At 43.8% G+C, this 15,719-nt stretch overlaps 1 protein-coding gene across 2 annotated transcripts in view; it reads right to left on the bottom strand.

The window, feature by feature from the left end:
* EIF2B3 (eukaryotic translation initiation factor 2B subunit gamma) overlaps positions 1 to 15,719 on the bottom strand; it is a 97,917-nt gene that overhangs the window by 13,593 nt on the left and 68,605 nt on the right. For both annotated transcript variants that reach the window (XM_083846902.1, XM_083846903.1), the window contains exons 7-10: positions 15,470 to 15,600; positions 14,622 to 14,815; positions 10,431 to 10,508; positions 9,816 to 9,964 (exon numbers count right to left, since the gene is read on the bottom strand). In XM_083846902.1, coding sequence (XP_083703028.1) covers positions 9,816 to 9,964; positions 10,431 to 10,508; positions 14,622 to 14,815; positions 15,470 to 15,600 — 552 coding nt within the window. The remainder of the gene's footprint in view (positions 1 to 9,815; positions 9,965 to 10,430; positions 10,509 to 14,621; positions 14,816 to 15,469; positions 15,601 to 15,719) is intronic.

Genomic DNA, 15,719 nt, shown 5'->3' on the forward strand with positions numbered 1-15,719 from the left:
GGCCATCATCTCGTGCAGCAGCGTTTGCTGGGGGAACGAACACAGGACTGGAAATCGTGCTGGAAGATGAATCGGTGGAGGGAGGACTGCCCACCACCGCTGCCATCCCCAGCTGGCTTTCAACAAGACCAGTGAAGGGGATGGGAGGGACTGCTCTTTGCCCACCGAAACGGCTCCCATCCAACAGGTGTGCTCCCAAATGCCTGCTCTTCGATCGCTTCGAGCTATGCAGGAGAGAGCTCTCCCCGGCGGCTTTGAGGTTCCCACCATCTATCACTTCTCCCAGGCACAAGAAGAGCCACGGGTAGGCTGAGACCTCGCGGCACCACCCTTGCCCGCTGTAGCACCAGCGGAGGGGGGATCTGAGCTCGCGGTGGGGCCGGAGGACGTGGGACGTGTGTTCAGAGCCTGCCTGGGGAGAGCGTTTCAACTCCTGGGGCTAGAACAGCACTGTAACCAAGAAAGCGCTGATGACATTAACATCAAAGATAAGGGGGGGTCCTGCCAAACCATTTGTTGGAAGGACAGCCCAGGGAACCAGGGCAAACATGTCTGTGCCACGTGCTTGCAAACCTTCCCCAATACCAGAGTAAAACAAAACCAAACAACCCCGCCACCCCGGGAGCTTCTTAAACCTTACAAACCCCACCAACTGAAGAAGCTTTAAAACCGTGCTCAGCACTAAGATTAGCCCAGTCACACAAACCAGCAGCGAATCCGGCTTTTATTGCTCAAGTGGAACAAAACTTCGGGAGATAAAAACACAATTTGTGGGTGTTCCCTTCACCCGCTGACAGATGTAACACAGCCATTTTGAAACCACTTGTAAATGCCTTTTTTCTAAAAAGTATGCTCGAAAGCCTGCCAAGAGAAGTATTTTGTGTGTTTATTTAATTTTTACTTTTTTTTTTTTTTAAATTGAAGAGTAAGGAATAAACTTTTATTCTCTTACCGGGTAAGCATCACATCTCGGGGCAATGTGCTGTATTCTCCTCGGATAAATAGCCACCGGGTTTCCTGCCCTGCTTAACAATTAGGTGCCATTAGTCCTCAAAGGTGCTCCGACAGCATTCAGCTTCATCGAAGTTGTTGTGTGCGTGTGCATATGCACATATTTGATGTAAAGCTTTATAATGCAAACCATATTTTTTTTTTTTGCCCTTAAAATGTAGTATATTTTTAAACTTTTCAGCACTGTGAAAACGGATATCTCCTGACCTTAAAATCCAAAGAGCATGTTCAAACCCACAAGAGGAACTAATTTGGGGCATTTGATTTATGGCTGAAATTTCAATTTGAATTTGTTTTAAGTGTAATCACAAACTGCGAGTCTGGCAGCTGAGCGTTTTTGCGGAAAATAAATAAAAATATTCAGTGCGCGTCTGCATTCTAGAGAGAGCATTTTTACAAGCCCGGTCCTGTAGTGGTAACAGATGGAGATGTCGGCGAGCTAAGGCATTAATTTCTTCCACAGGTACGATGTGCGAAGGAAAGCACAGGCGAGTGAGAGTGTGCACGGCCGTGCACGCGTGCGTGTGGGTACGTTACACGCCTCCATCTGAGACAGCGAGGCTGGCTCTGGCTTTTTTTTTTTTTTCCTGAAAGTGAGAGAACAAGAGCAAAAGGAGTAGTGGCCAAGGAGGCATGGGGGGATTACAAGGATTTAGGTCTTTAAACTGCAGACCACCTAACAAGATCACTCTGAAATGCCACTAATTTCAGCTAAGGCCACAGACCTCCCTTCCTCTGCCCTCCCTCTCCCCCCCATTGTAAACAACTAATCCCAGCAGAAAACAACAGAGAGCAAAATGTACACACATTCTGCAACATTCCAGGTCCGGCTTTATCTTTTATTTATTTTTCCAAAAGGTCAGCGTATGTATGGAGGGAGGGGGGGGAGGGGAAGAAAGCCAAAAAAACCTCAAGTCCATCTCTTGTGTGGGCTCGAAGGAAGCCGGGAGAAAGCAAAGTCCAAGAGCACACAATATGGAGCTTTTATAGTGCGGCGATTCCTGGCCTCGGCTCGCTTTCCCCTCCCTCTATTTGTGGCAAAGCCACATAGCTTTAAACCAAAGGACAGGGTGGTCGATTACATCTGAAAGAAATGTAAAGAATTGAGAAAGAATTCCATCTCCTGTCGAAATTATAAATAAGGAAGTATTAGTCCCCGAGACAGGCTGATTTATGCAGCCCTGGAACTGCTGACTTTCAGCCCGAGTATCAGTCTATAAATCAAACCCTTAAATCAAGTGTGTCAATTGCTGCAGCGCTGAGACACTTAGGAAAAGAAAGGCACCTACCACCGAAAGCAGGAAGACTGCCAGGGGACCGAGGTGCTGTACCTTTCTTAATTTTCCAAAGTGTAAATCTGAGATCAAACGTCCTTTGGGGGAATGGGAAATCAAAATACGCCGCGCTCAGCACACCGGGAGCAGGCTGCAGGAGTCCAAGGCACAACCCCCTAATTACAGGCTACCCACTGATTATTTAGGACTCTGTGATTAAAGTGATGAACGCTCCTGGGAGAAAGGGGCTTAAGTAACCGAGGTCAAGACCTCAACTGCAGCTCTCGCCCGCGTTGTGCAAGCTTAGGAAGGTATGAATGTCACAGGTTTGCCTTACAGCAAAGCTCCTGAAACGCCAATGGAAGCTATCCAGGTCTGCTGGTTTAATCCAATTGTGCCAAAAAACCGACACGACCTCCGTTGGGAAGCAAAGCAAATGAGGTGTCTAAAATGCAACGCTCAGAACTACAGACTCGAGCTGAAGAAAGAGCTCGAAGCGTAACGCTTAGGACGGCCCGTGGGCAATGCTCCGCCGTGCCAAGAAGTCAGGGCTCTTGCTCCTCCGGATGAGCTAGGAAGCAGAGAGACTGATTCGGGAGTTAAAAGCCAAGGGTGACATGCCTCGGCAGCTACTTTGCTGACGGAGGGGTAACAGCTGTGGATTCCCCTGGGAGCAACATCCCATTCTGCCTTGACCAAGGAGATAACAGCCACGGCAGGCACCTTAACGGTGGGGAGACGTGGCAAGGAGGCGGGCAGAGAGCTCTCAAACCTACCAGCAGCCCCTCAAGGAACCCCCTTCAGCCTGTGTGTCAGTGGCTGGGACACGCAGTCACAGGGACGAGGCACAAAGAGCACGGGAAGCAGGGAAGAGGCAAAAACACCATTAGGAAACTTGAGAACCCAAACGTTGCCTTCACCGACATTTAGTTTTACACACTTAGGAGCCAACCCAGGGTTCTGCGGATCTCACGTTATACACTCAAGTAAATACCAGAGACTACAATAGATGCCAGCAGTACGTGCTATAATTTATAGATACATTTCAAAGAAAGCATTCTTAAGTGAATTTGGGCTTTGATCTCCTGTTTTTCCCCTTGGGGGTAACAAAAACATTCTACCAACCCCCTAAATTCTTAACCCGTCTCTGAGGGTGTTTTCGCTAAGGAACTTGTTTTATGTCTCTTTTCTAGCCAAGCTCATCACTGTGGTATGGCTCCTTTACACTTCTTCCCCACACCCTAAACATTTTGCATTACATATTGCGTATACTTGCCAGCACTCGTATTTTCCAGTGAAAGTTCAACTGACCTTAAAGGGTTGCCTCAAACCTACCTGAACTTGTTTTATTAAGTGAAACTTAGGCTGCTGGGGGAGGTCGCCTGCAAGGTTGTGCCTCGCCTCTGAAACTTCAGATAAATCCAGCTGATCTCGGAACAAACAAATTGGTGGCCTTTTATGTAGCTGCAAGCCCGGTTCTGCACACTTCAGCAAAAGTGCACGCTGAAACCAGTTTCACACCAGGAAACCCTACGCAGGAGAACTGACCTCCCTCTGGATTCTCTCTTACAGAGTGGAAGGGCCACATCCTGCATGGCTTTACACATGCAAAGCTGATGCCCAGGAAAAGCTATCTACGTCTATTTTAAGGTAACAGAGCAGAAAAGCTGTATCTTCACTCCCATCGCTGAGTTTGCTTTGCTTGCTCACCAGCTGGCCCAGTCAGACTGACAGGGATAACAGATATGTGTTTTCCCTGGGGTTTTCAAGGGCAATTCGGGACTGAGCACTGTAGCCCTCCGTAGGACATTACTGGTTAAATCAACTTTCATATCGTACAGGCTAGGTTTACAAGTAAAAGAGGACTTTCTAAACGTTGCCCTTAAAAACAGCGACTGGCTTCCTGGAGCTAAGCTGAACTTGTTCAACTCCGCAGTCCCCTCAGGAACTCAGAGGAAAAATTCTGGCACTGGGAGAATTTCTTCCTTTTCCATACCCAGGCTGGGAAAATTTTCAACAGCACCAATGGCACTTACACAGAGATTCCCACCAAAACCCGAGAGCAATCAGATGCTTTGAAAACGCGCATACCCCTCTTCAATTAGAGCCATGTGGCTAGCAGGAGGCAGAAGCTTATTTATAGCTCTGGAGTCAGACATAACTCTGGCCACCTGAAGAAGAAGATCAGCAGAACGAGAGGAGCTGTTTTAAAATGCCACTTTTCAGAGCTGACCTGTGCTTTAAGTTCAACATTTGGCATACAAGATGTTTGTAAAATGGGGAAGAGCTCCCTGCGCTATCAGGGAAACATCTGTATCTGAGTTTAAAGAACAGGTGATTTATTTGAGATAGATTGATGTACCAGGAAGCTAGCCAGAAGAAAATGTTTTTTTGAGGAGCTGAGAGTAATAATGGTTCAGAGATTCACAAGATAACAGGTACTATATGAGAAATATCCTAAATACAATACAGCAGAATTCAGCTTCTGTTGAAAGCAACTGAAAACTGGCCCTGCAAGCAGCCTAGCTGCTTTCCGCTCACTGCTTGCCTGGTTCGTCCTCTCTTCTTCAATTTACTTTCCTGAAAGCAAACTCTGTTGACCTGAGGTTGTCTCTACTCAGTATCTTATGGAGCATGTGCAATGAATTAAATAGGAGGATTAAAATTACGGTTCCTGACCAAAAGATTTTACAGTATAAAACCAAAAGGTGGGAGAGAAACATAACTGCTACATAACCAAGAGAAGTAAGAGCCCTTTTTACAGGCAAGCACTGTATGTAGCTTTACTCATATATCCATACTTATCTACATCCATGATATATTTTATATTTATATATACTTTATCCATATTTAAGCTGAGCATATGCTTTTTCTGAATTAAGTACTCACTTCTCATGTGCCTTCTGCAAAACCTATTCTAGACTGGTTCTTTCCAAGGTTAGCATAGGGCAGGGGTGCAACTGGTATTGGGAGACCGAGCGTCCAGAAGACAACAGCTCAGGATGCAACAAGTTTGGGAATCCCTGCATAAGCACAACTTTATTCCCAGCTTTGCAAGCTACGATGCTGGAAACGACTTCATCTCCTCAATTCTTTCTCATGAGGGAATGAGCTGTAAAATACATTTTACAATTTCAACAAAATGTTGCTTTGGCAATAGGATCATTCCTTTGTACTGCTATTATCCAACGGGAAAAAGACCACTTATGTGCTGAACCCCTATAAATGCTCGATTCCATCCTGGTTTTAATTACAACTTTCTTCAAACCGCTCACTGCTTCTACATCAGGTGCTGATTTGGCACTATTGAGGAAACAACCAATAAACTTCACAATCAATCTGCAGTTAGTAGTCAATCCAGCTCAGCTTGCTTGTTGTTTTCTTCCTTTGTACGTTTTCTCAAAGAAAAGTAGCAATAAATTGGAGACATGTGGTAAACGCGAGCAGCGTTTAACTAGTCGCACGTGGTCTCGCTCCAGTCCACTCACCGAGTAACGTTACAGTGTCTGCGCCACCCACTTCAACACGAGTAGCCAGAGCGTGATGAACGCAATCCAACCCATAACTTACTGTCTTCGTGTGACTGAACAAGTTAGATGCTAGTTTCAGCCAACGTAACGTTAATTGGTGTCAGTCCTTCCTCCACAAATGTGGGTACTTGAGTCCTCCATGCACATTTTTTATCCAGCCTATCCTTTTGCTGAGATACCAGAGCTCCCAAAGGTTTACCCCATTTCCCACTGAGACTTGTCTAACTTTCCCCAACATCAAATATTCACACCACCCCCCTGCACTTTTCACACGTCGCGGTGCTCGGTGTCACCTCCTTTGCCCCAGGCTGCCAGTGTTACAGCGTGCTCCTCGGGAGGCGAGCGGGCTGTAAGGAGAGCACCCCTACATCAAAGACCTGGGGATGGAGGGGCCCTGCTGCACGGCACCACACCTAACCCACAGAACGAACAAAAGGCTCAGCCCCAAATACAACCCAGACTGAGGACGTGCACAGCTACCGCGGGAGCATTCAGACGCACGGAGTTTTCGCGTGCCCTATAATTTCAGCTCGATGAGTAAGTTTTCTCCAGCCACGTAACTCAGTGCAGCCATTTGTCACCGAGCTCTGGGGAGCCATGCAGAGGGAAACAAGAAGCCTTTCCCCGCTGCAGCCTGTCACCTGGGCAGTCAGCATCTCTCAGCACTTGCGCTGTTGTATAAATTACGTCCCTCCCAGCTTGGTCAAGGATGGCCATCATTCAGCACGTATGTAATCTTCGCTATTTTATTGTCTCATTGATGGAAGAATTAGCTCACAGCGGGAAACACATTAAGAAAGGACTAGCAATTATTTTGCCTGTGTTGCTAACGTCTTTAATCCCCTGTAATCTCTTCTAAGGGGGGATTCATATCTACTCAAATCACTTCACAGGAGACATACATAGCTTAACAGAAGCCCTACACACCAGGGCTGGGAAAACCCAAACCCCTGCTACTGCTCCTGCAGAATATCAGACATATCAGCCATCACTGGAGAAAGGATTGTAACTTGCAAACAGTACGCAATGGTGAAATCAAGTTTCTTGATCCATTCAGTTTTGAAGGAACTGTTTCAAAGGGCATCATCTAGGTCATAACCTCTGTTTCTACAGTAATAAGCCAACCACAGCCTAACAATAAGAACCTAGTTTTGTACTAAACCTCTTGTGGTATTCCCATCTGCCCAGAAAGAATCTATTTGTCCATTTCAGAAGCTGGTATCAAATGTAGCAAGTCTTTCTGGTTTGGAGATGTAATTTGTGGGTCCCAAAGCTCCAGAAACTATGGCATGTCCAACAGCAACCTCGATTCACAACATTACAGAGAACCATCATGAGACAAAAACATCGTCACATATTCCTTTGTGACCATTTCGACACCATTAAGCAAAGCTGCTGAGCACTTTTCCAGCTAAGATGGGGCAAAAAACAAAGACGGGTGAGATTCAACCCAGAGAAGCTCGAGGTGATGTAAGTGGTAAAAAAATTATCAAGGCAGCTTCATGAATAATGACAGCTCTCGATAAATGAACTCAGAACGGAATGCTGAGCAATTTCTGCACTTTGTTGTTCCCAGACTCCTGACTTTCACAAATTATTTACCTGATCTTTCTTTCTTCTCTGGGTTATCTAAACAGCTTTGTCTTTTCCATAATATGTGCCCTACGGCAGTCTTCTCAGCCTACTGCTTCAAGTTGGTATTACTGCGATGAACAGAACTGGGACTGGCCTTCAGTTATCGCTCACGTGTGACTAGGGCACAACACAGTAGTTCATTAGTTTGCTGGAGCTGCTCATGTCAGCATTAGAACATATATTCATTAGATGATACAGTTTTATCCACTTCTCAGTGCAATTCCAGAAGTTTCTAATATGCAATGCATTAGATAGTGTTAAAGCTGACTTACATCAGAACATTTGCTACGCAAAAAAAAAAAAAATTAGATCTGCTAAGGCACTTTATGAGCTCATTTGCTCATTTTGATTCATATCAGCCAACGTATCCTGACTTTCCAACTAAAGTGGAAGACGTTTTCTTAGTTGGTGATTAGGTAAGGACCGAGCTACTTAGAAATGCTTGGGAGAAGAGATGTTTGTAAAGCAAAGCTGTCCACTGTGGGCAGTTTAAAGCAAAACCACATATAATTTATCCAACTGTTGCAAATGGGTCCATCAACATGTTCAGGAATCATTAACATTTTAACAAAAATCCATCAGATTTAATCAAATACATGAAAAAAGGTCAAAATACACAGAAACTGTTTTCACTAAGTTACAAGCAAGACCTCTTTCAACACAACTTAGCAGCTAGGATATTTCTGTATCTCACCATCTGTGTATGCATGACTTCATCCCTCTCTAATCTTAAGGATTACAATGATGCAATAAAAAATACTTTATCAGTGCTGTACCTGTGTAGATCTACGCAATATGAATTACAATATGCTTTTAAATGAAGCTCCACAGTCTACGATCTTATTTCTTGCTGGAGATGAATGATTACAAATTTGATTCCAGTGCATCAGTGGAGCTACTCAGGGGGAAAACTCCAGGGACTGCAAGATTTTTCTTTCATTGGTGGTGACATTGTTTTCACTGAGAGTGACCAGGGAATAAATTGTTTTCCAGGAATTCACTAAATATTATCCAAAAAATTAGCTTTAATATCTTATCATATTTATAATGCCTGTGGAATTTTGTTAAATGCTTATGATAATGACTCTTGAGCTTGATTTAGGATTTAGAAAACAGTATTACTACATAACAGTGAAGACAAACACAAGCTAATTTGGGACTCTTCATAAAAATACCACTATTTATACGCTCAGCTGCCTCTGTGGTAGAGCTGCTCACCTCATATGCAGAACCATACTATTATGACTGTGGCATCAATTCATTAATCAAAATGACAGAGGGTCCCATGATCAAACGAGAGAGGTTCTGGTACTTCTTATGACAGCAGCACTTGTGATACAGCCATACTGGATCCATTTGCAATTGCACTGGAAACCAGCTATTTTCTATACTCAAAGGAATTCTGATTTATGATGTGCTTGAAATTACTGTGGATTTCTATTAAAGACAAACACTTGGCAGTAAGGTACCATACTTACCTGTAATTTAGTTATGTAACAGTAGTATCCTCCATAGACCCCACATCCTTTGGGTTTTTTGTTTTTCAGATATGCAGGTTCCAGAGCCAACTTGGTGTTTTTTAAGAGTTTGGCCTTTTTCCTGAGGCCCTAAGCAAACCTCAAGCCATGAAGGAGGAGGGAATTTATACAGGCCTGCACAGACTCAATCAGCAGTTTCCTTTCTGCTGACATCCACAGGAAGCCAGCTTGTATGGAAAGATGGGGGCATGCAGACATCAACAATTACATATATGCCACTTTTCCCACATTTAGAAATGAAAAGCTGAAGGCTACCTATTTAGCTGGTGTCTTTAGTGCATAGGAAACCTCTACTGGCTGGCAGATTTTCTCTTTGAAAAATTTATTCATTTATTCTATTACTCAGCATACGCAGCAGTAAACTAAAGCTTGCAAGATGACAAAAAAAGGATCAAAGAAAATGACAGGGAAAGTTGTAATATTCTAAGGTGATAACATCATTTCCAGTTGGTAAGCGTACCACTTTAAAATATATCTCCTGACCCAAATATTCTAGGTATACTCATAGACCCAGCTACTAAAATAAAGCTTGGAAAGATGGCACACAAATCTATACAGAGTCATACATCCTCTTAACTTAATTCCACATTCTGAACATGGTATGATCTCCTCTAAAAAGAGCAAACTATGTTTCAAGACTGCAGGACTCATTAAATCATTTCACTTCTGCATTTTTAGCCTGTTTACAGAGGCATTTCTGACTTGTGCCTTAGAAACATCTCTCCTGTGATCAACTGTTACTTACAGGACAAAAATTACAGACTCAGAATCTATCTCAAAAAGTGAACAGAAAATTTAGGGGACTGAAATACAAAGAGGTAACATACCCTTCCTCGATTGTAACAGAATTCATGATGATGCAGTTCGTTATCTTAACTTTGTCCTTTATGGTACACATGCTGCCAATGATGGAGTGTTTAATGGATGTCTTCTCCCCCACTTGCGTAGACGACCCAATGATGCTGTCTGATCCAACCTAGGGAGGAAAAGAATGGAAACTGGCAAAAGCACCTGGAGCTCTCCGATCTGTGTTCTCCAAACATGTGTTCCAAACAGCATGTCTCAAGCACTCATCCACAGAGCGCACACTGCTCGACCCTCAGGGATCCTTGGCAGAGGAAAGACCTAAAAACTTGGGGCCTGTCCCATAGGCAGACAGATGGACGGTCTTCCCAAGCTTTATTAGCTCAGTAAAATTCCATTTTAAAATTTACCACATTAAATTAAAATTTACCAAACATGTTCAAAGACAGAAACTGAAAGGCAGGAACTCAAAGAGAGCCTACAAGCAGACACTGGGCTGTACCACTCACATTGCAGTTCTGTACTTCAGAACTCAGCTTCACATCCAACAGTGGGACTGAATTTTAGGAAGCAGTTCTTGAAGCGAAGGGCATGCAGACTGTATTGAAAGAGCAGAGATGGACAAAGGGAACACTTACCATGCCTCTGTCAGTGATCTGTGCAGACCCGTGAACCAGTGGCTCTTCCAGACCCAGATTAAGCAATAGTTTGGGAACCTGGATGAAGAAACCAGCACCGCAAGTTAACTCAACAAGGCTGTATCTGTATGGTACATAAACAGCTCAAAGATGGCTTTGGTTTCCATTGCACTTATAAACTTATTAACTTACAGGAAAACGTAGGTTCCTGAATTTTAAATCTGCAACTGGATATGTGTGGTTTATTGTCTTCCCATTTTGTAAAGGAGGCAGGTATGCTTCCACTGCAATGTACTGCACGCCTCCCTTTAAACTCAGCTTCCCACCAGCAACAAGCAGTGGATCACCAGCAGCAAGCAGGCTGCAGGTTCCAGCAGGACACAGTGGCATCCCATATACTACTGTAAAGGTTTGTCCATCATCTGCCATTTTAAATGCAATTCAAAATGGTTTTATCATTCAGTAATGCCACGGAGAGAAGCAAGTAGTATCAAAGATAAAACAAACTGGCATAAAAGATGACTATGTTTATCCTGCTCAATAAGGTAGCATGCTGAGATGCAGGCAAAAAAAAAAAAAAAAGTATTTCAGATGTGTAAGAAGAAAGAAACTACAGTTGATCAAGTAGCTATTCCAGATGGCAGAAAGCTGCAGAAGAAAAGGCTCTTGACAGAGAGAAGACAGGTGTTTGATAAGCAGACAAAGTAGCAACGGTAATAGAGAGAGACACGGTCCATTAGGTAGCCAAGAACAAATCCATCGAGAGCAATTCTGAGCTGGCTCCCAAAAAGAAAGGGGAGCCAGTGCAGTAGGAGGATGGGATATCACACTACCATTCCCCCCTTTTCTAGGTGAAAGAGCAGCCTGAGGCACTCCGCTTCTCCTGGCGTCAGGCTGCGGCCAAGGTCACACACCACAGGAGAGGCGATGACAGCAGGGATGAGGATCTCAGGCGAGGCAGGAGTCTTGCAGACACGGTGCTGCACAGAGCCGCTTGCAGCGGTGAGGCAACGTCTGATGCACCTTGGTGTGACAGAGGTGGCAGGCAAGGAAACACAGAAGGTACAGAAGGTGGCAAACCGATGTGTGAGTGCACAGAGATCTGTGCCAAGGCAGATCACGTGCCTGAGTGAGAGGCAGGGCGTGCTGTGGCTGTATGGAGCTCTGCTCGTGCTGCTTGTCCAGCAGGATGCATGTGCTGACTGCCCATCGGGGAGGGCAGCTTGTGTCAGCACGGTGATGGTGTAACTGGGATTGCCCCAAGGCAGAGGAGAAGGCCACTCGTTAAGTCTCTCTTCCCTACCTAGGCATCTATTTCGACAAAACTCTTAGGAAAGCTGTATCTTCGAGATCTCTCTTGCTGTTAAATTTGGCTGAGAGTCGGCAGCAATTTCCACACTTGTTAGGAAGGAGCTGCCATCCAGTACGATACTGTAAAATGGCTTCCTTGGAAAGCTGGGATAATAAGAGCTGATAGCTAGGGAGTGAACCTCAAGAAGCAGATCCTACAGATCTGAAGGAGTTGGGATCAGATCAGAAAAAAATATCTCAAGATCTCAAATGAGATGATACTTGCAGGAAATTGTTCAGATATTCATAATATGACCAGCCCGTTTCCCTTCCAGCGTGCAAGGATGGGCAAATAGTGCTGTTTTTCATATGATAAGAATTTTCACAGTTGATACTTCATTCAGATGAATAAGATGAGCTCAGATGAGCTCACAGCTCTGAGCTACCTCTTCAGGTTGCCTGCTGTCCCCAGTAGACATTTCTATACCTGTAACTCTTCACTTCTTGGAGATGTCTTCCTACTAGACTTGTATTTTCAAAAAAGCCAACAAGGTAGGTTAGATCCTTCAGTCCAAGATGCAGGCATTACAGAAAACCACCAGCTTACCAAAACACCACATGCTAGGCCAACCCAGCTGGATTACACACAGGCTTGGTGAAGGGACATTGTCCTCACCTGCCACACAGCAGGGCAGCCACACCAGATAGCCCCGAGACACACCAAGGCATTACCTACAGCGGAGGCTGGTAGGATTCCTACTGTCCAGTGTTGCTCTGTGGGAAGGGAAAGAAACAAGGAAAGGCTCTTGCCCTCCTCAGTAGAAAGGTGGTGTGATAAAATAAATAAAGGATTTTACCGGCCAGAGCAAAACCCTTATTAGAATCAGTCGGTGGTAGTGCAGCCTGAGGGGTGACCCAAGAAAGCTACCAGCTCAAGCATTTTACTCTGAAAAGGAAGGTTAGATAGGGGGCAGGAGTCAGAGGGAGTGCCTGGGTCAAGGGAAGGTTTAAGATGTGTTTGGATTTAATTCATCTTACAAAGAAACTATTTCCTGCTATTGAAGATAACTCCCTCCTGAACCCACCTGCCCACACACAGGCTGCAGGCATCCAGAAACCCAGCTGGAAGTGAAATGATGTGAGTAAAGTGTTTCCTCACCAGAAGGGCAATGGGTTAGGATGCCATTCCTTCCCACGGCTACTGGACTGGACTGCTACTGCTCTGCAAGTCTGTCCTCTAGGACAGCAAAATTATAGGTGCAGGCTTTGCCTGGAATCGGAATCTGGTCTGTGAAGACCAAGAGCAAACAAGAAACCAAAAGTCTTCATGAGAGACCAACAAAACAACGAAAAGAAAAAAAAAAGGACGTAAAACTGTGTGTGTATCTTTTACCAGGATTAACAAGAGAAACAAAATAGAGTGGCACCGAGTAACTCCTTTCTCACAACCCATCATTAAGCTCCGTTTTATGCTTTACCTCCACATAGTTTCCTTGGAAATTTTACCATTCTGGAAAAGTTAAAAATTCAAAGAAAATCCTCTCTGACGTTGAAGGCCCCAGTGTGATTTCAAAACACTAATTCTATGTACCACCCAGGAGCAAACACATTTCCTGAACTGACCAAAATGTAGAATATTTAGGTTAAAAAAAAAAAAAAAAAAACAAGCACCACCAAAACCCACATGGAGTCTGACTGGCTCAACTCAATAACTTTTTACTGAAGTGGCTGCTGCCAAATGTACACGCACACTTCCCCTAGCAAGCGGTATTCTCCCTTAACCCTTTGGGCACACTTGTTCCTGATGTTCCTGGGGAAATTTTTCCCTTTCTGACAGCAGTGCTGCCTCCCTCCTCACTTCCTCACATCCCTAACTGTACAACAACTTTATTTCTGTGCTCCTCTACAGGCACCAAAGAGAAAAAGCTCCAGTGTGTGAAATCACTCTGCCATGCTGCAATTCGAATTTGCATAAATTCATTCATTAATTTTAGTAAAAAGAAATCAACTCAGTCTGAGAGCAAAGGCAAGGAGATGACCACTTCCAGGACTCCCAATGCAATACACTGCTCTCCCAGCCCCGCTTCCAGAAACCCTGAGTCTTACCCTATTGCACTCCCTTACAATCTTGCAAAACTAGAGGAAATTGTCCACCCTCCCAGCATTAAGTTCATCACTTGGAGAGTAAAGTGAGAACTTGTAAGTTGCATCAGCCAGTGTAGTTAAAAAAATAATTCATGTTAGGAGTAAAAGCTTTTAATCATCATCTCATTAGCTAGGATTTTTATAATCCTCCCCTACGACCTTTTATTTTATGAATTCTTAGTAGTGTTGAAATAAATGAAAGCTGCAACAGATCAACACATCACCTCTGTATTTACCTGGACTGCCAATGTACTGAAACCTGTTCAAAAAATAATTCTTTCATAATGGAAAGTATTAGGCATTCTGAATGTATGGGTAGTTTTAAGACGTCCTGCAAAACATTAATAATCTTTGCCATTATCACTTAGATAAACATTTGCTAAGAGTCCAGTCAGAACTGATCTTGACTTTAGGACATGGAGGACGCTGACGGGATGATCTATTGAAGCTACTTCCAGCCTAACTTTCCACACTTCTTGACTCCCTGGCTGCAGGTCTTGTCACCCACAAAACCCAGAAGGGTATTTGGGGTGGGGGTTTTCTTGGCTAAATCAAAGCTATGGAGGAAATTAGTGACAGAACCGTTTCCTTGTCTCACGTCCCTATCCAGCAACCAGGAGGGTGATGTGGGTAGATAAGGTGGCACTGTTTCAATTCCCACACGCTGCTCAGCTGTATCACAGGGAGACACTCCTGGAGACCAAAATGCCCCATAAACTGCTGTATTCCCACATGCCTGTTCTTCATTTTTCTCACCTGTCGGTTAGCTTCAATATACAACCCCAGAGTATTCACTCGGAAGCACAGTCCCTCTTTCATTATATGGACGTAGCAGCGTACTTTTCCTTCGTGGAGCGTTTCATTCATATCTCCTCTATGATCATTCCAACAAGAGTTATCTGGAGCAGGTTTCAGCAAGCTATTATCTTCCTTTATGAAACTATAAATGTCTGGAGAACACACACATGCATGAAGTTAGACAGGATTTAATGAAATGCTTTCTGAAGAGGAGTACTATTAAAATACTGTTGGTGAAGGGAAATCTTTGCCCCACATCATCTGAATGGCTAGATACTCAGCAATCATTAACAGATTTTATCACATCTAGTGAGTAAGTGCTTATTTTTATTCTGCAGGTGGGAATCAAGGGATCAGGACAAATGCAATGTTTTGCCCAAGGTCAGACAAGGAGACTGTGAAAACGCTAAAAATAAATTCCAACATCTGAGATCCTGTCCAGTTCCCAGTGCAGGGTGGTTAAGGCTTTGTCTGTTGCCCTACACAATGGAACTTCCTGCTAAAATTACATTTTCAAAAGGTGCATTTATCTATACTGGATTCTGGGAAAAAAAATAGAGCACCTAGTTGATTTGTTCTTGATTTACACCAAAATAAATGAGTATTTTGTATTTGTATTTGTAAAACGCACAATGCTCTTCAAAATTTACTAGAATCTTTGTTATCAAAAAGTAAAAGAGAGAAAACAAACAACAACAACAAAAAGCAAAACTAGTTTTTCAGGCTAATTCTGTACTCTCTCCAATACTTCAGCTATATTATATGGGATTTAAAACCTTCACTGAATTTTTGATAGTCATACTGACCTAGGGATGCTTGTTCTTTTTTCTTTTGGTCCTCTTCTTTGTTGTTGAGTCCCTTCTGCAATGATGTAGGAGAAGAGAACTGTTTCCTAACCAGATGTGGAATCAGTTCACTCCGGAGAGATGTGATTGACCTGGGGAAGGAGATGCACATATGAAGTCTGTGAACTTTAAAATTCACGTACCTTCATTTTCTTTGCATAACATTAGCATTATGCAGTTTTTCATGAGGACAAATCCAAATGCCAGACAG

The sequence above is a fragment of the Anser anser genome, assembly GCF_964211835.1.
Source record: "Anser anser genome assembly, chromosome: 8".
In the NCBI taxonomy this organism is placed as follows: Eukaryota; Metazoa; Chordata; class Aves; order Anseriformes; family Anatidae; genus Anser; species Anser anser.